Here is a 27,852-nt window from a genome sequence, read left to right as displayed (position 1 = left end):
AAAAGATTTTAAATAAATACATTCAACCTTGAATAAATAATTTTATTGTAGTTAAGTAAACAAATTACAGTAGCAACAAATAAAAACTTACATTTTCATAATGTGAAGGCACTTTATTATACTTCATCTCGACTACATTATATTAAAAAACCTGATTATTGCTTATTCCCATTACAAAAATACAAGAGGCACATTGTCAAGGGTAGGCAATAAAAGTTTCCAGCACTTCCTACCTTTCATTTCATCCTCTCTGTCTGCCTGGGAACTTCAAAATAACAATCCGAATGTGGATTACAGCATTGTTAATCAAAACAGCAACCCAGCAAAACTCCACACTGGTACAGTAACTTCTACATTGAAGGAGTAAGAGGATATTATCAAATAAGTTTTAAAGGATTTACCAAAAAAATCTGATTTTAATTTTTATTTTAAATGTCAGCACAACCCAAACCTTGATAAAAGTTTTTTAAAGTTTCAGTTGATGAGATTATTTCCTATGCTTTGACTTCCAAATAATTTTACATCATTTATATAAAAACATTTTAAAATGTAGTTAATCTTTCAATGCTTTTGTTTTGAACTATTACATTTGATAATTTATGACAGCCTATCAAAAATAAATACAAAACTATGCAGAATATATTTTATGCTATGCAGGCACATACAAGCATGTTTTTGGCCAAATATTAAAAGCATGTACAAAGGAGAAACTGCTGAAAACTAACAGCATGTAGAGTTTGCAGATTTTATTTGGAGTCCTCGCTTTGTGCATCACCTTCTCCAGCGATCTTGGTTCTAGCCAAGTCCCTGTATGCACCCACCATTGCTCGCTCTCTAGATGGTCCAAGATCTTGCAGCTGTTTTCTCTGTGTGGTTTCTAGTTCTTCCAACCGCTTGCGAAGCAGGGAAAGCTCTCTTTGATGCTGTTCCTCCTTGAAATTAAAACAACAACAACAACAAAGTGGCTTTATTATGTTTGCACACCTACAAGGGACCAAAATGGGCACTAATTTCCTTTTCTTTAATTAATGATTTTAAAATAAAAATTGTGAAGTCCAAAATATCCTTATTTGTTAAATTTTACTCCTCAATGTTTTGTGGGTATTGCTCTGACGTTCGTGATGAACAGCATTAGCAAGAAATACATGTGTAAGCGTTCCTCCTCTCAAATGATGAGGCACGCAGACCTGAGCTCACAGTTACCAAGAATCTGTAAAGTCAGCCTGGTCAACCTCAGCCAGAGATATTCACCCTCAGAAGCTCACCAGAGTAAGAAAAACTCTTTTAACTACACAAGAAACAAAGAGCAGCAATACTGCTTTTTAGTAATGAAACCATGGTGTGAGAACACCACTATGGTATTTCTTGCCCAGAAGGAGTCATTTAAAGCCTCTCAGAAGGACAAAGTATGGAGAATTAGGTTAAAACTGCCCATTTGTTACATTCTATAACGTATCATTTATCTTTCAAGAACTCCTTCCTATTGTGAGGAACAATACTAGAAGCATTCCTCAAAGTTTCCTTCCTCTACTCAAAGATCAAATACTCCTTCCTTAAGACTGAAGTCTGTAATGAAGGACTGTTCCAGTAGCCTCTTTTGTGCTATTATTTTCACAACTTGTAATACATCACCACCTGAAGAAGGGGGAAGGACACTTCAGGACCAGGAGGCAAGGCAGATGATGACATTATACTGACTGGATTGAGTGATGGTATGTTAGGATTCAGAATTAAACTCCGGAATTCATTGTGCCTACGTTGCAAGTCCTTTAGTCTCTTCTGGAGGCGTGCATATTCTTCATAGGAAACGTTCTGCCTAGGAAATAAGAGATTGCTTATTGCTCAAAATCTTTATTACCCCAACACAGAAGCATACCTCTCCACAAGTACTCTGCTGTTTACTATCACTATGAGGGAAAGCTATATACCAGAAGAACTGGAAGGTGGAAGAGCTGTGTATATTCTTCTGCCTTAATGTCTATCTAAAAGTCCCTCTACATATTAAGGTATCTGCTGTATTACAGATTAGAATTTACATGGAATAAATTAAGCTTTTAATAGCATTCACAGTAGTGAATCACAGGAGCCACATTAAATTAAATATTATCAAGCCACATTAAATATTATCAGGCCCTCCGTAGGCGCTCAAGAAAGAAAAAAAAAAAAAAAAAAATAGGAGTTTGTCTTTCAAAGAGGATGGTAAATCTGTTTCTTTCGCAATTCTGAAGTCTTTTTCACTTCCTTCTTTTGAAGGGACTCCTGCAACTGCATCTATCAGATATTTTTCCTTTATTTTTTCCTGAAGAGACAGCCCTGCAGTTGTCTTATAAGCTCTCAGCTGCCCATCCTAAATGGACTCCACTCAAAGAATTCTAGTGCTGAAAATGCCATCAGACTGGACTCCAGTTACTAAACTAAGTGTCATGTATCTTCAAAAATACTTCGTATTTTTAAGTCAGATCTTGGGCATATATCATTTTTCAAGCCAAGAAAAAGCAAAGTTTATTACCTATTTAACACCTGATTTTCTTTTTCTAGTTCTTCTATCTTGGCTTCCAAAAGTTCTAGTTTCTCTTGCATCCTCCTTTGTTTATTATCATTGAGAGTCTTTCTCTGTCAAACAGACATTTCAAACAGCTAAGTAATGCCTTGATAGATTAGATCTTGTAAAAATTAAATCTACACTGTACATGGTTTCAAGCTGTGAGTTTTTAGGATTTTCCTTCCTTAAGAAGAGGTGCTGTGTTGTTCGAAAGTTCTGAATCCTGATGATGGAAAACAGAAGAGATGGGAAATGATCCATAGCTGTGACTGAAAGATGCACAGCTGTCAGTCACTTGTTGGGTCAGTGACTAACTGTACTAACAAACACTAACTATATTTGAGAATTACAAAACTCATTTATACATGGTCATTTAAAGAACAAGTATAAACATGACAAAAAAAAAAAGTATGCTTTTTGTTTGTTTGTTTTTCCTCATCTTAACCTCAATTTCTTACAACCTTAAGAGCTACTGGTAGGTTTCATAACCTGTGTATGTCCAATGTATAAAACTGCCAATTAATCTTGAGCTTTTATAAACAATTAATCAGCTTTTCCTTTCAAGTTATTTCATAAAAAGCAAGCTTAGGAGAAGATATAATATTTCAATATTCCATCAAGGAAAAGTAGAACATCATTTGTCTAGTATCCGAAACATCATCCTTGCTAATCAAGGAGTCCACCTCTTAAATAACCATATACAGACACACACACACACACACATGCAAAAAAAGCCTCACAAAATCTGTGATGGCATTATAACAAAGTTGTTGGCTGTAACATTCTTTTGCTTATCACTTCAACCTATTTCTATGCTAATCTTGACAAACCTGATATATTTTGTTATTATATAGAGTAGACTGCAAATAAACTCTTAATATTAAAACAATTCTAGTTGGACAAAGTAAAGCTGAACTTCTCATGAGGTGGATCATTCATAAAGGAAGAGTCAACATGCCTTTTTTTGAGCAACAGCAGCTCGACATAGCTTGTTCTTCACTTGGTTGTATTTCTCTTCTTTCTCTGTGATGCGCTGAGTAAGCACATGCTTCTCCTCCAGCCATTCTATACGTTTGTATTCTAAAGTCCTTTGAAAAAATCAGGTTAAAAGATTAAGAGGTTATATAGACAAAGCAGTGTGTTCGATTTAAGAGCCTTAAGGCTCTTAAAATAGATGCATCTTTTCACAACTCCTCCTTTTATATACTTGAAGGATCTGATTTAAATTTGATTGTGCTAACAATCTAATTGTGACTAACAACATTCAAACCTGTGCATTTACATCCTCCTAGGTTTTGTTCAACTATGAGGCAAATTTTGAAAACTGATTCCAATAAGCTAGTTAATTGTTGGCTGCTTGTTGGTTTGGCAGCATGCCAACTCATCCACGGAAAATTTCTAAATTCAGATCAAACAATCGCACTGGAACACAACAGCAGACACCTATGCCAAACATCAGTTGTCAGAAGTGCTGACAACTACCTTCTCTGTTCGGGAGGTAAGATGTAAGAGAATAGGTTGCTGCCCTGTGCAGTCTACTACACCTTTGTAACAGAGAAGTACAGACTTGACTAGTATGTGCTCACGGCCAGAACAAACACCAACACAACAGGAAGCTCCACCGACGTAGTTCCTAGACAACATTTCAGCTGAACACGCACTACTGACGGCATACGTTATCTGTTTAGGTCTTTGCATGGTTAAAACATACTAAAATTAGGCTGTGTTCTGTAGCAGTGGATAGGAAAGGAGCCAGTTTCTCTCTGCTGCCTTGTTTGCGCTATCTGCATTGTGGGTTAAAGCAGACAAGAATTAACTGCATACTTAACTACATTACTATTACAAAAAAAAAAAAAATAAAGACACGAAACCAAATAGTGAGATTCTGTGCAGCAGTTTTTAAGAAATGCAGTCCAAGGCTTGGTATCAGTGCATCCATACCACTCCAATCCTGGGCTGATGCAGTTTTCCTACAGGGACTAAGAATGAATCTCCATAAATTTCTCATCAAACAGCCTTTCCCTTCCCCACAGCAGAAGTATTGGGAATCATCCACTCTCATATCTGAACCAGGATCTTGGCCCACTTGGTACCTGTCACAGTTCTTTTAGTAGACCCAGTGGGGTTCCTGTCTTGCTCTTGACTATAAATAACTACTACTACCCAGGAAACAAAGAGCTTTCTCAAGAAGCACTGCTTAACAATAAAAGAATTTCAATTAAGACAGTGGTTAAAAATGCCATGAGCTTTTTTTTTTTTTAAATGCCACTAATGCTGTTCCTGAAATACTTAACAAGTGCCTGTTTGAGGTCATCTCTGATCTGTATCAGTCTCAGTTTGCCTTCAGCCCTTTTTCTCCTTTCACATTTTCATTTCCAAGCCTAAGATTGACACAGCCAGGCAGGCAGCTGCTTTGCCTACTTATGGTTCAGCTGGCATTATTTTATTTATCTGAAACTTTTTGTCTTGGGCTTTCTTATTTTTTGGTTCTTATTTCACTTCCTCTTTAAGCCAAGTTGCTTTGGTGCAACTTAATTCTTGGGAGTTCAAGCTCGTAAGAATTACTGAACTGAGGAAGGAAGCCCTATCACCCACAGAGTCAGAAAAAGAATGGAAACATGTCCCAGGGCTCCGAGGGTAACAGTAGGACCGACCTGGAGGACTTAAATGTAGGCTGCAAAGCTGCTTAATTTCTGCGGTATCAGCATTGGTGCATCTCCCCTTATCTACATACTTATACAACGATCTCTGAGGACTGCCAAGTTCCTTCCACTGCCTTCCCAGGAAAACCTACTCCTGACTGGTCTATGGCACATAAATATGTAAATCACATTGTCACTGTTATTTGAGTGAGACTGTCAATCTCACTCAAAATATGAATACACCTTCCTAAAGTAAACATCCAAAGTATTTAACATGCTACTGACAACTGAACATACTCTGCAGTCCCAATGCAATAATCTCTTCAAATGTTAAACTGAAAAGCAATACTTAAACTAATGAAAACAAAGCAATTGCAGTACCAATTCGTAGCAAAAGAGAAGCTAGAACAAAAAGCCACCACATTATATCTTTTGGAAGTTTTCTATTTAATCTGGGATGCTGACTTTTTTTAAAACCCACCACACAATAATCCAGCACAAGTTAGACGTGTATTTGGTTATTAGGCTAGGAAATACTAAATAGCTATTTCAGACTAACTGACAAATTAATCTTTAAATCTCAGGAAAGTGTTCATTGCTATATGGAGTCTGAACAAGACTTGGTTTCCTTCAGCATTTATTAGCATATTTTGATAGTATGTGGTCAAGCTTGTGCAAAAAAGGAAAGTGATTATTTTTAATTTTGATGAGAGCGACTAGAAGATATCCAATAAGCTTTTATTTGCCTCGTATCAGCTAAAAGGATCTAGTGGGAGGGGGAAAAAAAAAGTACATACACACATATACAGACTGGGTCCCTGAAACCTTATCAAAGCATAACACAATGCTTTTTTCACCCTTAATGCTTAAAACACTCTTAGAAAAACTGTGTGTGAAACTCTAGATCCACTTAAACTAATATAAGTTTGACATTCACTTCAGTATCAATAGGATTTTATTTTATACAAATAGTGTATTTCACTAGTCAATATGTAATTGTAACAGACATGAATGGAAACAAGCCCCTATTTTTGAAGTAACCACAAGCAAAGCTTTTATACATTCTGCATAACAGAATGTATAGCCATTTTTTACAATTGTCCAATATGCCCAGTTTATTTTTAATTTCTGACTTCACTATGGATTGTAGATTCTGAATAAAGTAACCCACACAAAAGGAACACAAGCAATATGAAAAGGAAAAGTAAAGCCAAAAGGAAGAAAAAAATTACTTCTCTGTTTCCAGCTGAGCTTTTTCTGCCTGAGTCCTTGCATGTTGACATTCTTGTTTCAATCTCTCTATTATTTCCTTCAGCTTCTGATTAGACTCCAGCAAATCATTTTCTGATTGGGAAAGTGAGGCAAGCTGGAGTTGCATGTCATGAACTTGCTACAAAAAAAAAAAGAAAGAAATTTTTCCATTTGAGAAGGTATGCAAATAACTAACAATTAATTTTGAGATACTGAGATAAAGCAGGAGGACACCAATTGGCTGCATTAGCTTTTCATAAGCTTTTCTTATTTGTTCCTTGTCTTCTTACTCAACAGCTTCTCCAGAAGCTTTACAGTAAATCACTACTAGACAAAGAAGGTGTTCTACTGTAATTAAAATGAGAAAGAGAAAGGGATGCAGGAGTCTTCAGTCATTGATGTGTCCCCCAGAACTTAAGAAATCCAACATTAAGCCCCAGGACTGAACAGAACTAGAGCACCACAACATTTAGCAGCAGAGCTGTGGAGCTACCCAGAGTCTTCTGTCTCATAACGCACAATGCATTGTACCAACCAGTTCACAAAAACAAGTACAGAGTCTGAAAAGTCCAACCTCTGCAGCCAGCACATAGAAAGGATGATTTCCCTTTCCTTTTTCTCCCTCCACATGGACACTCAGATACCTCAATTTCTGAAGGAAAAAAATATACTGCCTTGAACTTCAAGTGCACACAGCTTGCAGACTACTTTGATGCGCAGCTATGTTCTTACCTACTAAATAACATCATGGGTGAGCAGGAGTTAAAAGAATTAGGTTTTATTTTCAACACTGCCATCAATTTACTCTGCAATAGAAATATACCTCTTTACACTAGTTTATTCATTTATGAAACATCTGTTAAGCACTTGAAGAACCTCAGATGAGAGATGCAGTGTAAATGCAAAGCATTACCTAGAAACAATTTATAAGTCTCCATGGAAACTGAATCTCCAGTTAAATAGTGCATAACCATATTCAATACACCAGTCTATAAACATTCAGCTTTGAAATCCTTGGTACCCATGAAACACATTAAGCAAAAAGCTGTAATCCACTTATAAAGGTCCAGGAAAGCATGACTGATTTCTGAACACTTTCGCTTTTCACTATCTGTTGTATGTGTTTTGTCTCTCAGGAAAAAAAGCCTTAAAAATTCAATTTAATCTTCAAACACTGGAAATGATAACTGCAGGAAAGATTGTATTTCTCTATAAAACATTACAATGCAATAAAACCTTACCTGTTTCAGATCAGCACTTTCACGTTTCTTTTCTTCCAACTCCTCTGTCTGAATAGCTTGCTGTTGAATTTTTAATCTAAAATTGTATAAGATATCCTTATTTTTATTTAATTAAAATATAGACGTTAAGACAAATTGGTCTGACAATAGAATATATTGCATAATTTGAAAGGCTGGTAAATATTTAACTAAATGATGATTAAAAATGTATTTTTACTGATTATTAGAATTCATATAGGAGTAGATTTGTTGGCTTTTGGAGTCTGACTTTTGCTCTTTTTATCATATTAATGTTAATTAAAATGTTAATTAAAATAATGTAATTTTTAAAGGTTTGGATGAAAAATGTTATTCTTTTTTAAACAGCACATTTTTAGTTCTACTCTCTTTTTACACAACGCAAAAAAGATAATTTTGTTTAATTTACCATAATGAACATTTGTGTATCTATGAATAGTAAACTTTTATACTGATTACTGTAACGAAAATGGGGGGGGGGGGGGGGGGAAAGAGAAATTTGTGTTAAGGTTAGAAAAGCCACACTACCGCAAACGCTGAAGTTCCTTTTTGCTAGATTCTTCTGCCATCTGTACAACACGTAGTTTCTCTTCATACTGATCCTTTTCAGATTGTCTCCAAGAATCTTGTTCCATTTTCATCTTCTCTAGATCAGCTAATCTGTTCTCGAGTTCTAACCTGAGACATTATTCAACATGCACACAAGAGTCATGACAAAATGCCAGAAGCGTTTAGTTGCTAAGAATGACATTTTTAAAAGTTACTCAAAACACTCCTCTGTTAGAAGTTGAGCAGTAAATCAAAAAACATACTTTTCATCCTGTAAGGCTGCAATTTTTTCAAAAAATTCCTCTTTGGCAGCTTGCACTTTACGAATTAGCTCCCGATCCTTTTCTACTAAAAGCACCTTATGACGTTCAACAGCTGCCTTAAGAATTTCCTTGTCTGACAGCAATCCTGCATTATACATTAAAAAGAGTTAAAATGTCATTATTGATGTCAACCTGATGAAATCCAGTATTAAAATAACTTTATAAATCGATATAAGGGACCTAAAAATCACAATTCACGTGACAGAATGAATGAATGGGGAAAAAAACCAAGAAAAATAGAAGAGACATGGCCTTTCTTAGTATAACAGCAACATTTCAAAAGCTTTTAAAGAGTAACTGTTACTCTGGAATCTCTGTCTATGCAGGTTTATTATTTTAACATACAAAAGTAATGAAATAGCTGATATTATTATAGATTTAAGATCTAAAGCAATTCCTGCTAAGCAGTTGTGTCTGGATTTAAAAAAAAAAAAAAAAAAAAAAAAGTTTTCCACAATAGCTATGAGAAGGTCAAGGAAGAAAATCTGTAATTTTCTTTTTATCGAAAAGTTTGTGGTAAACAGTAACTGGTTACCAGTGAAACCATAGTAACCTGGCTACAACAAATCCCACATTTTAATCCACTCATATTACCATGAGGCAATTCTAAAATTACTACTCTACAGGCAGTGACAAAAGATGCAAATTAAAAACTTGCGACCAAGACACCTGTGTTCACCAGCAAATAAGCCAACATGCTATAACAATGACTCCTGGTTGTTTAGCTAATTCAGTGGTGCAAACTGGATTCCACAGCAAGTTCAGGTTAGCTTAAATCTTGTCTGTATTTAGTTTTGTATTTCATAGGGTCCAACATTTTTAGTTCGCAATATACTGTAAGCGCATTGTCGATACAGAAAACACCACTTTTACTTGCTCTTAGAGAACTTAGTATTAAAGCAAGTGAACAGAAACAACTATTCCAGGAAGATGAAGGTACTATTTGGGGGTTATGGCAAATCGGTGAGGACAGCCTGCTTAAAAGCTGTGTAGTGACTTAAATCATCAACACATAACTAGTACTAGAAAGCTTTGGCCTTTTCACTCCAGAAAGCTATTTCAAGTTGCCTACATACTCAGCTGTATTAGGTAGCTTAGAACATTGCCTATTTTCTTTAAAGAACAAGCTAGAAATTGTATTTTGTTTCACATGGCAACCTTACCCAGTTTTTATTGATTCCATGGACACAGAATCAGAAAACAAAACAACCACTGAAGCCCTATGGTATGTTACAGTTTCAAGCAGAGTGTGAAAGACACTAGAATTTGGCAATAATAGAAAAAATAACCATGTGAAGTACATGATTTGAAACAGATTATGTTCAGATTGTGTCACAGATTCACTAATTTACATAAATGCAAAATTGTTCGTAACTGTTCTTAACCTAGTAGACCAAGTGAAACAACAGTTATTTCAGATACAAAATGAATTGTCAGATCTATAACTTAGACCAGAAGTAGAAGGTGAATGCTGCTGGGGAATGTTTGGAGGAAGAATAATTGTAGTATTCTAACTAGAAGTTACAAAAGAAATCATTAGAAATTAATTGCAGGTTTTACCATCCATTTCACTTTGAATCTTGTTTCTCTCTCTTTCTACCTCACTCTTTGTTCTTGCTGCCTCCAGTTTGACATTTGTTACTTCCAATTTATGTGAATGTTTAAGTTCTTCTACCTATGAATTAGGAAAAAAAACCCAAATCAAGTAAAATAAATATATATATTATTCACAGCTTTACTGTAAGTTTTTCATGTGATACTTTGCGAACAAGAAAGTCTGCCAAATAATCATGGACTATGCTTATTTTAAAAATACCTTAAAAATTTTTTTTTCTTCCACTGCTTTCCTGAAGCCAATCCAGAATATCTACTCCTGTAGATAATTTTTAGTGGTGATTATATAGATACTGTAACACAAAAGCTATTGGCATGATCTGATTCCCCAAATCATAATCAGTGCTATTAACTGGTTCTTATTAATTCCTCAAGTCACACACTGAAGATTACTGAATGAGTTGTCAGTCACGTTGAGATGCCAGTTTTATATATTCCCTGATTAAAACAATCAAAGTGCTGAAACACAACATAAATTCCAGGAACCAGGCTGTCTGACTATTGACATGTATTTCATCTCTAACGTCCTGGTTTCAGCTGGGACAGAGTTAATTTTCTTCCTAGTAGCCAGTATAGTGTTATGTTTTGGGTTCAGCAGGAGAAGAATGTTGATAACACACTGATGTTTTCAGTTTTGGCTGAGTAGTGTTTGGACTAAGTCAAGGATTTTTCAGCTTCTCATGCCCAGCCAGCAAGAAGGCTGGAGGGGGACAAGGAGTTGGGAGGGGACACAGCCAGGGCAGTGACCCAAACTGGCCAAAGGGGTGTTCCATACCATTTGATGTCATGCCCAGTATATAAACTGGGGGGAGTTGGCTCGGGGCAGATCACTGCTCGGGAACTAACTGGGCATTGGTCGGCGAGTTGTGAGCAATTGCATTGTGCATCACTTCTTTTGTATATTCCAATCCTTTTATTATTATTGTCATTTTATTATTGTTGTTGTTGTCATTATTGGTTTCTTCCTTTCTGTTCTATTAAACTGTTCTTATCTCAACCCACGAGTTTTACTTGTTTTTTCCCCGATTCTCTCCCCCATCCCACTGGGTGGGGGGGCGGGGGGGGTGGGGTGAGCAAGCAACTGCGTGGTGCTTAGTTACTGGCTGGGGTTAAACCACAACATCTAACCAGCCAGTTATTACAAGCTACAGTGTAGAAAAGTTACTCTTTGAAGAAGCATTGGTGACATATGCACAGATGTGCAGGATTGCCTTTGAAAACACGGTTTCTGAGTAAATACTATACATCCTACAAGCTAGCCTCTGAATACTGGGGCGTTTCTGAAAAGACTACTCATTGGAAATACCTTGCTATGACACTGATCCAAATTGCATAAGACCCTGATGCCTCGCTAACTCAAGCATTAGCATGTCAGTTTACACATACTTCACTTCTGACTAAAGATCACTCAAAGTCAAGCTAAAATAAAGTTAAATTTAATCTCCCTAAGTAAAACAAAACAGTAATATGCAAAACCAGATTACCAATTGCTCCCCCAAGTAATTTCAATTTGGTAACTACTTATAGTCCCCCCGACCTCCTGGAGTGCTACACTACTTCCTCAAAATCCAGGTCTTTATAGTTTTAAAGTGCATTTTAATTCAAATACTTCTCTACAACCGTGACACACACATCAAATGGCCTCATAAAAGCAGGAGCTTTAAGAACATCAAATCAAAGACAATTACTGCTTACATGGAAACTTTCTATAGTTTAGGCATTTGTATGGAGTAATTACACGGTCAATGAGAATTAAATATCTAGAGGAAAGCACTTATAATAAAAATCCATTCACAATGACAAATGTAATTACAACCTGCTAGCATATACAAGTGGCAAAAGGGTAAGAATGACATAGTAGCTTATTAAGTAACTACACGGTGGATTTGGTTGCTTAAATACTAAGTTGAGAACATTTCAGGGCAACTTGCAAAGATTTAAGGTGGCTTTTTTAAGGCACAAAATCTGGAAGATCAGTGCGTGCACCTGTGCTCAGGAAGAAGTTTGAGTGGGTACAGAAGGGGGTGGAGGTTAGTATAGAAATTAGTTTCTACTTTCCTCCCTTCAAGAAACATCACTGAACATTTTAATTTTCTCCTGCTTCCAGTTGATACAAAAAGTAAAGACTGTAACAATCTTCTATATATTCTGATAGACAATTGGTTACTAAATGTTTAACAGAAGTTTTCCCCTCTTATTTATTTTTCATGTGAGACAAGTATAACATTGTATAAAGAGGCTTTAAATACTGGTATAGGTATATTCTGTTCTTAGGGTAAATGAGACCTTTTTTGGATTAAGGACCAAAATGAAATACTTCACACTCATAAATGTGCACTGTAAAGCCTGTTTTGAATTAAATCTGAGATTGTTAAAAGAACAACTATGGTAGAAGTTAAAGTTTTCTTCCTGTATTGTATCTTTCTTGAGGCATATTATGACAATATTAACTACCGTACCCATTCAAAGCACGTGTCAGTGTTATTTTGGAAAGTAGATTCAGAAGTACAGGATAGCTTTAAGTCAACAGAGCTTAAAATAATTCTGCATTCAGCTAGATTTACAAGACCAAAGTTACTGGCTTTACAGTTAGTTCAGAACTAACTAAAGCCTCTCCAGAACGGTAAGAAAACACATGGGATTAAATTTGCTACCAGGAACTGACAGATGTGATAAAAATTTACTACCCAGTATTCTCTCCAGAAAGGAGGGAATAAGAGACAGCAGAAAGCTAACATTTACTCAAGTAACTATTTCATTAGGACTAGTATCCTGACTCAGATTTACATAAAGTAATGTAAGTATTCTGCAACATTTAAAGGTAGAACGGTTTACTAGTGTTTCAATTTTTCTTGTTTATTCAAATAATCACATATGAAACTGCACAAAGGATCTGTCTTTTATTAAGTTGTGTAGCTGAAGAGTCACTGCAACCAGATAAAACTCTGAATCTGACACCCATACTAAACTAGTTATGCTAAAATACTAAACAGTGATGTCAAGTTTCTTAAGCACTTTCAGGTTTTCCCTAAACTTGAAGCTTTCTGATCTTTTTTATCTTAAGTATTTTTCTAGAAATTAAGATCTCAAAAAAAAAAAAAAAAGCATACAAACATAGAACAAAATCTCTCAGATCTGGTGCCAACCCAACAACTAAGATACTCAAACATGCTGCAAGACAACGATCTACTTAAAATGATACGATGCAGTACTGTACAGAAATGTTTCTGTACAAGCTATGCTGGCATTAGCCCAAGAAGAATGCTATGTTAGTGTGACTATTCTTCTTCTAATATAACCTAAATCTCCACAGGTGATTCCAATGCAGCTTGCTTCCTGTTGCTAACACAGCCCATTCAGAGGATACTTTTTAAGATCTCTAGAAGCCATAGCTCCATTAAAAAAAAAAAAAAAGAAAGAAAAAAAAACAATTTAAAGCTCTATTGGACTTTGCACACTTTATGAAAAAGTAATGCTTGTTTCCATCAAATAGGGCTGGCTATTTTCATGAGTACTAAAATCATGAATATAAAGAAAGATACCTCTTCAAGCCCTGTTGTGTTTAGAAAAAAAGATCTAGAAAATGAAATAGAAAGAGCATAACCTCAATCTTTAGAGATACTTTTAGGGATGATGTTTTTCCTGTAAAGTCACATATTCTGTATCTTCCAACTGAAATTGGGAAAAAAATTCCAAACCTATTTTAAGTCACAGCAGAAGACATTATTATTTTATTCTTAATGTAAAATATACGGAAAACGTGAACATAACAGGATATGAAGAATGTATTTCAGATACCATAAAAGCACTTACTTTAGTAGCTAAGGCATTGACTTCTCGTTCAGATTTGTGAAGTTTGCTGGTTAAGAGAATGTTTTGCTCATGACTCATCTGCAGTTCTTTCTCAATTCGATCAATCTGTAGTTCAGCAGACTTCTTTTCTGCCTTGAATAAAGGAGGTATTTGTAAGATTATTTTTTTTTTTTGTGAGCAGGGCTGTCTCTTGCTATTCACTTGAAAGGTTCAATTGATCTGGGCTTTCAGATATTACTGACTCTTTATATTATAAATATTTATATATTATATTATTATATCTTTGCTCAACAATATGTTCCAATACAACAAGGGTCTTGAATTTTACTCAAAAGTCACAACTGTTTTTACTAACACTGCCTGCACAGAATCACACACATTTTCAATCCTACTTCACAAGAGGCAGAGGTAATCTGACTTGGTTAGGAGGCAGCAGGTATTCCTACTAGTAAATTACTGGGCTGTAAACACCAGTATGACTCTAAGTGGTGCTTAAAAAGATGTCATACGTTGGCCTATACAGTTATACTAACTAAAGAATTAACATCATGGAGAGGAAATAAAATGTAATTACTGTGACTATTATAGACTCAAGACCCTGAGCTTTACTAAGTATCAAAAAGGTAATCTAACCTATGATATCACCTTTCTTTTTCTGAACTGACCTATTTCCAGCAGGACTTTTTTTTAAGTTTTCTAAGTTAAGAATATTACAGCACTGTTCTTTTTAAGTTGTGATCAGAGCGTTTTGTAACAAAGGTGTACAGCACTGATAACAATAAAAAGGAAAATGAACCATCTATCTGTATGCTGCAACTCTGCAAGAAATCTACATAGAAAGACTCACTACCTAGAGAGATAGCAAGAACTGACAGGAGGACTGAAGACCACAGATGAGGAATACAGTGGAACCCTGGGAAAAATACAACAGGCCAGAAATACCAAAGCTTCTTTAAGGGAGAGCAACAGCCAAGAACTAAACAATTGCAGTAACGTGTTGGAAAGAGGAGAGACACAGGTAGGCAAGAAAGAAAACAACACGTGAGGAAAGAATTAGAGGAATAGGGGAGCATCTCATGACATTTTTTTAAAGAATAAAAAATTTACTGTAGCAGATGATTAACATATTGTCATCAGTTTCTAACTCCAGCCAAGTGACAAGTGCTGACATGACCATCTTACTGACTGCAAACATGGATATCATTCGCATGTTTAAAAACAAGATCATTCAGCAGAATCTCTCAGTTGAGCTCTCCACCTTTCCAAAGTTGAATTGGCAGTACGTGACTCCCAATTTACTTACAATTTGTTTTTAAATTTGAAATGTACAAATTCAAATTGTAGAGTCAATGGCAAAGTTATCAGTGACTTTAGTGACAGTTCAAGTGCTATTCTCACTACACTCTACAAGGAGGCAAAGTTTAAAAAAAAAAAAAAAAAAGATACTTACCTCTAGAGACCTTGTCATAGCCTGCATCTCAGCTAACTGTCGTACTTGTACTCTTTGAACATTTTCTGCTTGCACACCACAATTGTCTCTTTCTGCTCTCAGTTCTGCTACTTCTGCTTCTAAGCCTTTTAATTTCTGATACAGTTGTGCCTTTTCTCTAGAGAGTGCCTCCACGCGTTTACTGTCCCTCGTGGGATCAACACTCAGCAGCTGATTATGGAGTTCTTCTTTATCCTTCTCCAGCCTTGCAATCTGATAGTTGTTAATCAGAAAAATAAAAGCTTTTACATTAGTTAGGTGTCAGGCAGCAACAAATACAGCAGTTGACAATTCAGGAAAGAGTACCAGTGTGCATTTAAAATATTAAGAAATTACATTCACAGTTATTTTCTTTCTTAGAGTAGGAAAATCAACAGACCTATTCTTCAATGCCTTTTTTGCTTCAGTTTTCACTGATAAGGCTTGTCCTCAGGCCTCAGCTGTCCCTGAGCTGCCTAGCAGTCTGTGGGAGTAAAGCAGTACCCAGAGTAGAGGAAGAAAATGTTAGGGATCATTTAATCCACTGGACACACACAAGTCCTTGGAACAGATCCAAGCGTTTTGAAAGAGATCACTGGTATCATCGCAAGGCGATTCTCTATCACCTTTGAAAAGTCATGGCGATCAGAGAAGATTCCTGATGACTGGAAAGAGGCAGACAGCACACCCATCATCAAGAAGAGCAAAAAGGTCAAGAAGAAGGATCCAGATAACTACAGGATAGCCAGCTTCACATCAGTCTCTGTGAAGGTTATAAAGCAAAACGTCTTAAAAGCCATTTCTAAACACATGAAAGACAAGGTGATGGAAAGCAGGGTTTACCAAGGGCAAATCATGCCCGACTTCTCTGCTTTCTAGAAGCAGGTGACTGGCACTGCAGAGGAGAGGGCAGTGGCTTTTGTATACTTTGATTTTAGCAAGGCTTTTGATACAGTCTCCCATTATCTCTCTCACCAACTTGGTGACATATGGGGCTAGAAAAGTGGATGATAAAGTGGGTGGAAAACTGGCTGGACTGCCAGGCTCAAGAAGTGATGATCAGTGGTACAAAGCCCAGCTGACTGCCTGTAGCTAGTGGGGTCTTTCTGAGATCAGTACAGGGTCCAATACTGATTGATGTCCTCATTAGTGACCTGGATAATGGGATGGAGTACACTTCCACCAAGCTTGGGGGTGACACCAAATTGCGGGGGGAATGGTCAATGTGCTGGGAAAGCAGAACTGCTCTTCAGAGGGATCTGGACAGGCTGAAGGAATGGGCTGACTGGAACCTCTTCAACAAGAGCAAGTCATGTATCTGGGATGGAGTAACCCAATGCAACAGTACAGGCTGGGGGCAACTGTCTAGGAAGCAGCTCCATGAAAAAGGATCTGGGCATCCTAGTGGACAACAAGTTGAACATTAGTCAGAGTACCCTTGCAGCAAAGATGGCCAACTGCATCCTGGCAGATTGGCAGGAGGATAGCCAGGGAAGTGATCCTTTGTCCCTTTCCAGTACTTGTAAGACTGCATCTGGAATTTGTGTACAGTAGATGAAGAATAATGACAAACTAGAGCAAGTCCAGCGGATGGCCACCAAGCTGGTCAGGTGGTTGGGGAACGCGACATAGAAGGACAGGCTGAGACAACTATGCCTCTTCAGCTTGGAGAAGAGAAGGAGATGCATGGTGATGGGAAGAGAGGCAACGGACACAGCTGGAATATGTGAAATTCCAGTTAGGTATTAGGAAAAAAAGTTTACCATGAAGATGGTTAAATACTGCAATAGTTTGCCCAGAAATGTTGTGGAATCTCTATCCTTCCAGATGTTCAAGACTCAATTGGACATGGCCCTGAGCAACCCGATCTCATTACGCTTCAATATTTTAAGCACGATGTTGGACTAGAAGGAGGTTTCTTCCAACTCATATGATTCCACAATTCTACAATCACAACAGAACTCAAATCTGTTAGTAATTCAAGACAGCCAACACAATTGGGCCCTGTCAGATAGAAAATAAAGAAAAAAAAAAATCTTTCTGTTACAAGGTAGTACAATAGGTACAAACTAATCTCAAGACTGTAACTAACAAATGTATTATATAGATTCCAGTGTTTCAAAATGAGTTATGTGGACTGAATGTAATACTGGGGGCAAAAGAGTGAGAAAGTAAGGTATGTAAGAGTTCTCTTGGTATTTGGAGACTAGTCCAAACTCTGATCCACAGCAGTGCTTTCAGAGGTTGCCTCAGTGATCTCTATTGGAGCAAAGCCAATTTCTACAGCAAAAGCCCTCCAAATCCCTTTTATGAGGAGATTCAAACACTTATTGCATGACGTGCCCAAGCCATCATTTAAGAATTACGATGTTTTTGTAGCTTCCTTGTGCTAAATGGCATAGAAAGTTAAAAAGGATCTAAGAGAAAGAAACTAGACCACATTGTGCCCTGGGCTCAAGGTAGTTTCATTCTCTGCAAGTGTGCTAATTAGCTGCAGGACTAGCACAAACTCAACAAGCCCACAAGAGAGGCAGGCTGTAAAGCAGCATGTGGGTTTAGCTCCGGGAAGGACAACTGTTACGTTTTTAATGCATTCCATTTGCAAATTTGGATTGATTTTGAAAGTGATGATTGCTTTGATTTGTGTCTCATGTTTGGATTAATACATTCAAATCTGGCATCTTAGGATATATGCTCCCAGACAAATACTTAAATGAATATGCAAATAACATGCACCACTCATTTACACTGCTGCATATATTTAAAAGATAAATAAGCTGGCAATTTATTTAGTTACACTTTTGAAAGTCCAATTCTGAAACAGAAAATTCATGAATGTTTCTTTCAAGAGTTAATACAACTGAAATAAAGTTACCAAAGTTTTCAGTATCCTTTTGACCGCCACTGTCATGATCCAACTTAGTTGCAAAATATACCCTTGTCTGGTTGTTGTGGTTTAACCCCAGCAGCAACTAAGCACCACGCAGCCGCTCACTCACTCCCCCCCCACCCAGTGGAATGGGGGAGAAAATCAGGAAAAAGAAGTAAAACTCGTGGCTTGAGATAAGAACGGTTTAATAAAACAGAAAAGAAGAAACTAATAATGATAATGATAACACTAATAAAATGACAACAGCAATAATAAAAGGATTGGAATGTACAAATGATGCGCAGTGCAATTGCTCACCACCTGCCAATCGACACCCAGTTAGTCCCCCAGCGGCGATCCCCCGCCCCCACTCCCCCCAGTTTCTATACTGGATGGGACGTCCCATGGTATGGAATACCCCGTTGGCCAGTTTGGGTCAGCTGCCCTGGCTGTGTCCTGTGCCATCTTCTTGTGCCCCTCCAGCTTTCTCGCTGGCTGGGCATGAGAAGCTGAAAAATCCTTGACTTCAGTCTAAACACTACTAGCAACAACTGAAAACATCAGTGTTATCAACATTCTTCACATACTGAACTCAAAACATAGCACCGTACCAGCTACTAGGAAGACAGTTAACTCTATCCCAGCTGAAACCAGGACACTGGTATGAACAATATCTTCTGCTGCTGCCTTCTTGAATTAGTTGCCACATAAGTAATTTAAAATCTAAACTTACATTGGTTGCCAAGATAACTTATTAATTTCAGATTAGCGTAATGTCTCAAATTCTATCACAAATGCGATTAAAAAAAGCATTAAGCAAAGCTACTGGCTGTCATTTATCAGAAGGCAAGTCTATTCTTACTTATAATAGCACAAATGATATTGCAACACATCACTGAACAAACCTACAGAGACAGCTCTAGGCTAAGTCATAAAAGTGTTTTGAGAATTAAGAGAACGGAAACAAACACTATGTTATGAAATGGTGTCAAACTGACAACGCATCAAGTACCAATGTTTTCACACTGTTGTAGCAGTTTTGTCATCAGATACATTTTAAGCTACTGTAACATTCTACATACCTCGGACTCATATTTTATTTTCCTCTCTTCTAAAATACGTGTGTGTTCTTCCTTTTGATGTTCAAATTCTGATTTCAGAAAAGTATGTTCATAACGAAGTTTGTTATATTCTGTTCTGTATTTTTCCACTTCCTAAGTTAGACAAAAGAACCAAAAACATCAATCAGAAGTTTTCAGATTTATTTCCTTCAAATGTCCATGCAATGCTCCTGTCATTTCACAAGTTGTATCTGATGAACTGAATCCCTCCTTCTCCTTCTTCTAGGGTTTCAACCTTCACTGCCTGGGGCAACAGTACTAGATAAAGAATGACATACTTTGCTCCCCTTTCAGTTTTAATTTCCTAAGGTTTTAGGAACCTGGTGATCACTACTCTAAATGAAATAGTATTTCAATACTTACTACTTACATTTTCTAGCTTCCGATAACGTTCTGTCATAGGAGATTCCAATTCCTGCTGTATTTGTGCTTTTAACAGTTCTAATTTTTGAGGAGTTAGCACCTTAAGACAGAAAGGAATCATAAATAACTAGTCAAATTCATTTATTTACACTGCAATAGGACAAATAGCCAGGAATAAAGTTTTTCAAATATGGTGTTAGGAATGCTGCTTAATTTTCTGTTTTTCTAAAGAACTTTCAATAGTAGTTACAGAAGAAAAAAGCCATGATACTAGTGAACTAAAAATATTCTGGGGAGATAACAGAAGCATTTAAAATGTCAGTATTTACTGGTAGAAGCAATACAAATGTCAAGCTGAATTGCCAAGAGGTTTACCTCCTTTGCGGGGGAGGGGGGGAAGGAAAAGTGGTCTCACATAAAAGATAAAGAATCAGCATTTGGAAAAAAATTAAACAGTAAGTGAACCAAACCCAAAGATTCACAATGAGCAATACCAAACCAATTCTTTGTAAAACACATTAGATACATGTTCTCCAACAGATACATGGGTACTGGTTTGAAATGAAAACGGAATCAGGAAAGATTCCTTGCCTTACACTCCATGCTGGCATGGCATTTTGTTAAGTTTTTTGGGGTATGGTTAATACAGCAAGCTACCTACCAAGAAAAAGTGTTTAAAAAAAATTTTCATCCACAACCTGTGATATATTCTAATTTATTCTACTTTTCTTCCACTTATCTGAACCCTGAAGTCCCTGCAAACTGATTCTAGTTACGATACTGAGGCACATCTCCTCCATTCAGAGTCTGGGATCCTTTGTTAGATGCTTTATTTGTTTTCTAAGAACATGTCCTGCATTATTTTAAGGAAACAAGCAGTTATAGAAAGTGTCATCCAAATTATCTTAAATGTTGGGGGGGCGGGGGGTGGGAGTGGTGTTTGGCTTTGTGTTTGGTTTGTTTGGTTGTTTTTGGTTTTTTTAAATGAAGCAAGCTGTCATCACAAAGAGAAACAAATATCTATTTTTCCAGTCACTTATCCTAACAGGTTTAGGCATCTAAGTCATCCTTCAGGGCAGGTGATTCTCCCCATAACAGAAGAGCATGCACAGACAGAGACTGAGGGTCTTAACTATTAACATAGCACATAACAATAGGATTTGGAAGGTTCAGTTAAACAAGAAAACAATAATTTCAACCCATAGTCACTCTAGAGAAGAAACATTACTCGGGTTGGGTGAATTTCAAGATATCTGAAATATATTCAAGCTAGGTATATACATGTTACATAAACAGAAATATATGTATAGCCCTACTACAGGATTAAAATTCATATTAAGTCCTGCCAGTAAAGTATTTCACCTGCATCTTCAGTTTTTCCAGCTCTTGTGTTTTACCCAGCAACTCCTCTTGATATTCAGCAAGAAGAAACTGAAATTTGTCATGTACAGTCTGCTTTTCAACTAACAACCGCTTCAGTTCATCTTGTGATTTTGTATATTCCTCCTGTAATCTGCAAGATATAATACATATTTATTTTATATTTACCCTCTAAAATTAGATCTTAAAGCTCAGAAGACTCATGTGTAGAAGCAAACGTGCAAATACCAAGTTAGAACTAAGTTATTAATATCCTCTTCCTATAATATACTGGAAAGTTATCCCATATTTACAAGCATAAGAAGTATTGCAGAAACTTAATCTGCAATGTCTTAAGGTATTTTCAATTGTTTATTTTCTAGTTTGAACAATGCTCAAATCTGTCTTTAAATACAGAAATAGCTAACACTCAAATCCCTTCCACCTGCTATTTAGCTTCACCTTTTAACAACTTATATGAAGAAACCTGTTTAAATTAGTGTACCTTAGATGTTCTGCCTTTATGGTTTGATAATTTGCTTTATGGTGTTCACATCGGATTTTTTCATCCATTAGAAGTTTTTGTAGTTCTTGTGCATTAGCCATATCACCATTTCCAGCCATGGGAGGAAGGAGACTGCCCAAAGCATCCATTTTATGATGACTATTCACAATGAGTATGGAGAAGACAAAATAAAAATTAACTTATAATTAATCCACAACACCATCCACTTTTTCTGCTGACATCCCAGAAGATCAAGTCACCTGAACAAATACAAGGACATGTAATTAGCAATCGAGTACATTCACCGTTCAAAGATTTCACACACTGCTTTTGCCTTCAGTACAGAAGAATCCTGGCTCTGCTGTAACTCAGGTTAGAAGCTTCTACTGAGAGGGCAACTATTCTCTGCTCATTCTGCCTACCCTAAAAAGTAAGAGCCCTTCCAGGGGCACAGAATAAACTTAAACATGGAGATTATTTGAGTCAATACAAAATAAGCACAAGCACTTCTATCTGACAGATTACATGAAAAGTTATTTTTACTTATGCTGTACACTGAGAATCAAACTATGATGCTAGTAATGCCCTAATGATGCCTTGTGAACCAGAGTTCAGCTGAGGCCACAGACATCAGACACATATAGCTTTACTTATTACAGTCATAGTCTGTCACACTATCCTAACAAGTTGTACTACTCATTTCAGCTAGAAGAAGAGCAGATAATTCTCACTGTTGAATTCCTATCAAGCCCTCTCTGGAGAAGAGTTACGGTTTCATGGACAATCTGGAACATACCTGCCCAAAGTTCAGCCCTGAAATACATCATCGATACATGTCACTTCCTCGTTTTCAAAGTTTATCTCACGGTTTCTTGTGACCTTTCCAGAAAGAGTTTTGCTAAATGTGACAATATCAGATTGGTGTGAGAAAGCTGCAAATCGACAGATGCTGAGAAATGAGGAAGTATTCTAATATGCCCCATTAGTTCTTTTCGATATTAATCTGATCATTACTGACACTTCTAAAGGATCTGGGGGCGGGAGGACTATAACTGAATTTTAGGGAAGTTACAAAGCTTTGAAACCAACCTCTCTGCCATTTTAGCTTTTGGCATAACTGGACCGATGCCTAAGAACTCCATGGTTGCAGTGTACAAAATGTAATTCAAAGTTACAAAGTGTAACTTTGTACAAAGTAAAACTCAAACATGAAAAATGTTAAATCTCCACCATCACTGCAAATACCTCCCCTTCTCTACATATACAGCTGAATATATAATGTTTTCTACCATTACACTCTTCAAATCTTTCACGGATCTATCTTAAACACTTACCATTTGATTTTATAAACTCCTAAACTATAAGCAAGATGAAAATCTATCTTCCATATAGGAAAAGAAACGTTGCACGTCAGTGCCCATTCCACTAAGATGTACATAATAATGTAAGAAAGTCTTACGTTTAAGTTTTCTTTCCCATTTTTCAAATCTACCAGAGTTACACCACTAGTATAGGCAAAGTGACAACAGCAACTTTGTATTCTGCTTTACCCAAATTTGCTGAGAGGATAAGGGGGAAGAAATCAGAATAAAGAACATTCTCCTCAGTGACTGTCCTGTATGCACAACCAATTTCCAACATTAATAGCATAAGCTCTGAAGAACCTTCTAAACAATACAGTATCTATTTTTGATTCCTGAATTTTGTTGGTTGTTGAGAAACAAAGGACAACAGCAATTTCCAAACTCAATATAAAGACATTTTCAATTGTTAAACCAACAGCTGTATGAGGAGAACTGGTCAGTGATCCTAAGGACAATAAACCATGTGAGAGGACAGAAAGTTCTGGTCCACAGGGAAAACCCAAGGCAGCACACCCCTAAGAATTTCTATGCATACCAACAGGGTTATCATAATCACTGAAAAAGAATACAAAACCAAAACCCAAAAAACCAAGCAACAAACCAACACAACCAACCACCAGGCAATAGTACTTTTCTCTGTCTCAGGTCTTTGCTTTCATAAGCCACAGATACCAAATGTAACCATCAATCTGTAAGCCAAAGCTCAGAAGGAAAAACACAGGATTTAAAGTTGGGTCTGAATCCTGCAGCTTACTCAAGTAAGAAGTATTTCTGAAGTGGCATAACAGATATAAAGTCAAAGACACCAAAAAGCCCATGGTGTTTTCTGAGAACATATCAACCAAAAGAAAAAGATAAATGGAAACGCAACCTTTTGTACTCTCGGTTCCAAGCTGCTGCAGGTGGGAAGTATATGCTCTCCTCACAGCTTTTGCTGCTATGAAAAAGTGCACAAATAAAGCAAGACACACACCTGGTCATGTATTCATCTGCATGAAGATTTCAGGAAAAAGAAAAAAAGGAAAGAAGAGCGGGGAAAAAAATTGTAGCTTACAAAACAATTGTTTCGGACTGCAAAAACCCAAGCAGTATGTAGTTAAGGAAACAAAACTATTTTGGCTTGCAGGGACACCTAGTGGCAAATTTCATGATTTGCATTCCTGGTGACAACTGTGAACCAAACTACAACAACATAAGAGATTTCATTACTTCACATAGAGCTCTTTCCTTGAAATTATTAATAGCAACTTGTAATATTTAACCTACTCGCATTCTTACAAATAAAAACCCCCTTTTTTTTTTTCTTTCCCCCAAATCATAAAAGAATTCCTGGCAGTGAACTGTCAGTAGTCAACATCATTTAGGGCTACAAAAACTATAAGTATATTACTAAGAAGAATTTCTTCTGCGCTAATGGCTTACAGTACTTGCTCATAGTCAAAGAACAGACCTTAAATAATCTTCAAAATTACACAAGACTATACCCATAATTTTTGAGAAATACTTCAAAGGAACACTAGTTAAAATTTCTTCCCCTCTTGGAAATCTGTTCAAGAAGTAGAGAACCATAAAACATACTTTAAAGAAACTAAAACCAGATCATATCTAAAGTTAATTCTCCACCTATATATTTGCCAAATTTTGTCATGTTACAGAACTCCAAACTTGTATCAGTTCCCTGAATTCACACTATGAAATCTTAACATCATTTTGTGCAGGTATACATATAAAGGTATTGGTGCAGAGTCCTGAAACCTAGGAAATGCACGCTCAGTAGCTAAAATAGCAATATTTATTGTAAAATATCTAGCTAAGTGAAGTAACTTAATTACATTTGCAAGAATGACCTTTACTTTGCCTTTCTTCTCCAACTGTTTATTTTCATACAGAGAGAAACACTGCTTAAAGACCTGTTTCACATCTCTCTCTTCTTTATATCTACACATCATGAAAGGGCTTTTCTTCTTTTACAAGATTTTTCAGCTATATTATTTTAACTTTTTGTTTGCTACAAGCACTTAAAATGGTGAGAATACTTGCATTTAGAGAAAAATAGGAAGATATCAAGATAATTGTAGTTATTTATGTTACAATTTTTATTTTTATTGTATGTTGTTTACAACAACAAGGCTTCCTTCTAGCTTACCTGGCATAACCAAATTACATGATTTCAGCATGTACTGATAATTCACCTGGGTAACATAACAACTCACTCATGGCTCTGCTTTCCATACCACATCCACACTTAAAACACATACATTCATTATATTTGAACACCGTTTTAAACAGTTAGTTGATACAATGAATGTAATTTTGCAGCTATTGATGAAAAAAATTAACAGTACTTAGCCTTGTGCCATGTTTTGTTCAAGCAGTAAAATTCTCAGTAAAATCTGTTGAAAGCCAAACAGCTGTTTCACACAATGTATGGTTTAATCCATTTGCCTGTTTCTGTCAGAACTCTAGACCTCTTTATATGCTCTTTCTTTTCTTTTTTTCTAATCCAATCAGCCAAGGTCTTGTGAAACAATAAACTATTTGCCTGAAAGAATAAGTGGGACACTCAGAAGCAGCACAGCCTCATGACTCTTCAAACACTACTCCTTCTCATCCCTGCTTAACAGTCTACAGTAAGACTAGATAATGAACTAATGAAAAAGTGGAATCCAATACAAGAGCTCACTGTCACCAGGAATGGGAGGTTCCACTCCTTTCTTCATCCCCATTCCTAGATTTGTCATTCATCAGACCCTTCCATGAACTGATTTAACTCAAGAAGCCAACACACTTAAACAAGCAGAAAACACTCAACAGTTTTTCTGTGAGGTCAGTTAGTCATGCTAGCTCATGGAAAAATCCAACAGGCTACATCATCAGTGAAAGCAGGCAGCTGGTACTGGCTAGGAGAAAGGAACAAAGAGCCAAGGAAATAAGCAGGAGAAGGAGCAAGGCTTTCTTTCTCCTTTCAGGAGCAGAGTTGTCACATCATGAGCTCAGATGTTCAGAAATCACAGCCTCAGACTAGGTAACTGTCTAAAAGCTAGGTAAGTGAAACAAATCCTACCTTAAATGACTATGCAACACACTCATGAGAGATCAGACTTCCCATGAACATCAAGTGAATAAAAAACAAAACAAAATTATATATAATTTGAGAAATATGATAGCATACCTCTCATTACTTTAACAGTCCACATTCTACTAATCCACCATCAGCAACTTGCAATAGCCAAAGTAATCACCTTAAAAAACAAAAATAGATATCTATATCGGGGCGGGCGGGGGGGGGGGGCGTGTATCAGAGAGACACATGAAAAGCTTTATTATAGGAAGTTCCATAACCTGGATAGTGCTCAGATATCATTGTAGAGAATCCAGTGAAAATAAACACTTAACACTTTTGCATGCCTAGGTACAGAAATTTTGGAGAACATCTGTATGACTTCTACATTACAGAAGATATCAATCTCACTCAAACTACTATCACTTCCTCCACAACACTGTTCAAAGTACGAATTCCAACAACAATTAAGTATACATTATTTCCGTGTCCATCCCTACACACGGCATACAGTATCGCCCTTTCAATTTCTGTCTTATTCCAGAGATATGGTTACTTATCGGGTGAAAAGCAACAAACAAGGTTATATCTTAACTCAGGATTAAAATTTTTGCTTTAGCCACTTACACTATGTCAAATTGAGAGCAGTTACTGATCAAACTGAAATTTTGTATGGGAGCTACAGCGGGTAAATCTAGCTGTACTCAAAAACAGCTAGTCTACATATGCCACGTGTTTTCCACTGTTTTTTCATGACAAGAGACCTTCAAACACACATGAGAACTTCTGCTCATTAGAATCTCATTCAAAGTTTTACTTGGACATACAGATGGCTGCTTGTCACAAATAGTTCTATAGTCCACAACCAAAACTCTTCTGAAAAATCACTTCCCTTTCATATTGACTTAAAGGTGTTCAGACAGGGCATAGGTCTCATGTTAGTATATGTATCCTACACCTCCTGTAGGCAGAAATATGATTATATGCACCTTACAGCATGTGGACAAAGAGCATACGAGAAGCAAAGCGAGCCGTGTAAGTCACCATGACATTTTTACTGTTAATTTTCCTATGACTTATGGACGTGGGAGCTTGGTCAGAGAAGCAACACTAATACGGGTGTCACACATCCAGATGTGCAGAAAAATAATCATTATCCTCAAACTGCACATCGCTGAGGTCCACTGGTGGAAAAGAAAGCATGCAAACGCAAATATTGGAAAGCCTGGCAGCGAGCGGGCCCTTCCCACCCCTCAACTTTGCCCCCCCGGCCTTGTGCTGGGCGATTCCCAGCCCACGACCAGCCAGGAGAGGCCGCAGGAGGCTGTTAGCGCCAGATGGAATACGGGACGGGCTGCCGGCCTCTCTTCCCGGCTCTCTGCTCCGTGACTAACAGCCCAGAGGAGGAGCGAGAGGCACCGGAGCAAAGGCCGAGAGGCCTTCCACCTCGTCCGCCGCCAAGTGAAGCCCCGAGCAGGAAGGACCCAGTCCGGCCGGCCGGCCGGCCAGCCTTCCCTCAACGGCACGCCCGGCCCCTCACACCCCCGCCCGCTCAGCCGGCAGCGCTCACCACCGGTGCGAAGAATTTAAAAATGGCGCCTCACCTCCCGCCGCCGCCGCCCGCCTCCGCCCGCCGCGGTCCCGCGAGCCGCGGAGCATCCTGGGAGCGCCGCGCCGCACGAGGAGGGCGGGGCGGGAGAGGACGGGACAGCGTTGCCAGGGAAACGGGCTCCGCGGGCTTGCCCCGCC

At 37.4% G+C, this 27,852-nt stretch overlaps 1 protein-coding gene across 11 annotated transcripts; it reads right to left on the bottom strand.

Moving 5' to 3' along the window:
* Positions 1-27: 27 nt before the first annotated feature.
* CEP83 (centrosomal protein 83) lies at positions 28-27,804 on the bottom strand. 11 transcript variants are annotated; one of them, XM_041120473.1, is made up of 17 exons: positions 23,914-24,478; positions 21,679-21,837; positions 21,177-21,327; positions 19,822-19,914; positions 19,413-19,544; positions 15,444-15,695; positions 13,994-14,125; positions 10,127-10,241; positions 8,507-8,651; positions 8,223-8,372; positions 7,677-7,752; positions 6,417-6,574; positions 3,501-3,630; positions 2,510-2,613; positions 1,636-1,816; positions 822-932; positions 28-350 (listed from the first exon to the last, which is right to left on the bottom strand). In XM_041120473.1, exons 1-17 carry the CDS (start codon positions 24,021-24,023, stop codon positions 303-305), a joined length of 2,247 nt encoding a protein of 748 aa, XP_040976407.1. In that variant the 5' UTR covers positions 24,024-24,478; the 3' UTR covers positions 28-302. The 11 variants fall into 11 exon arrangements, 10 of the variants coding, with proteins under 10 accessions (XP_040976407.1, XP_040976408.1, XP_029858989.1 ...); XM_041120474.1 differs by having other exon boundaries at positions 28-932; positions 21,679-21,938; positions 23,914-23,979; positions 24,097-24,476; XM_030003129.2 differs by lacking the exon at positions 23,914-24,478 and adding an exon at positions 27,708-27,804 and having other exon boundaries at positions 28-932; positions 21,679-21,938.
* Between the last annotated feature and the right edge of the window lie 48 nt (positions 27,805-27,852).

The sequence above is a fragment of the Aquila chrysaetos genome, chromosome 26 (assembly GCF_900496995.4).
Source record: "Aquila chrysaetos chrysaetos chromosome 26, bAquChr1.4, whole genome shotgun sequence".
Classification (NCBI taxonomy): Eukaryota; Metazoa; Chordata; class Aves; order Accipitriformes; family Accipitridae; genus Aquila; species Aquila chrysaetos.
This window is presented reverse-complemented; position numbering and strand designations above follow the sequence as displayed.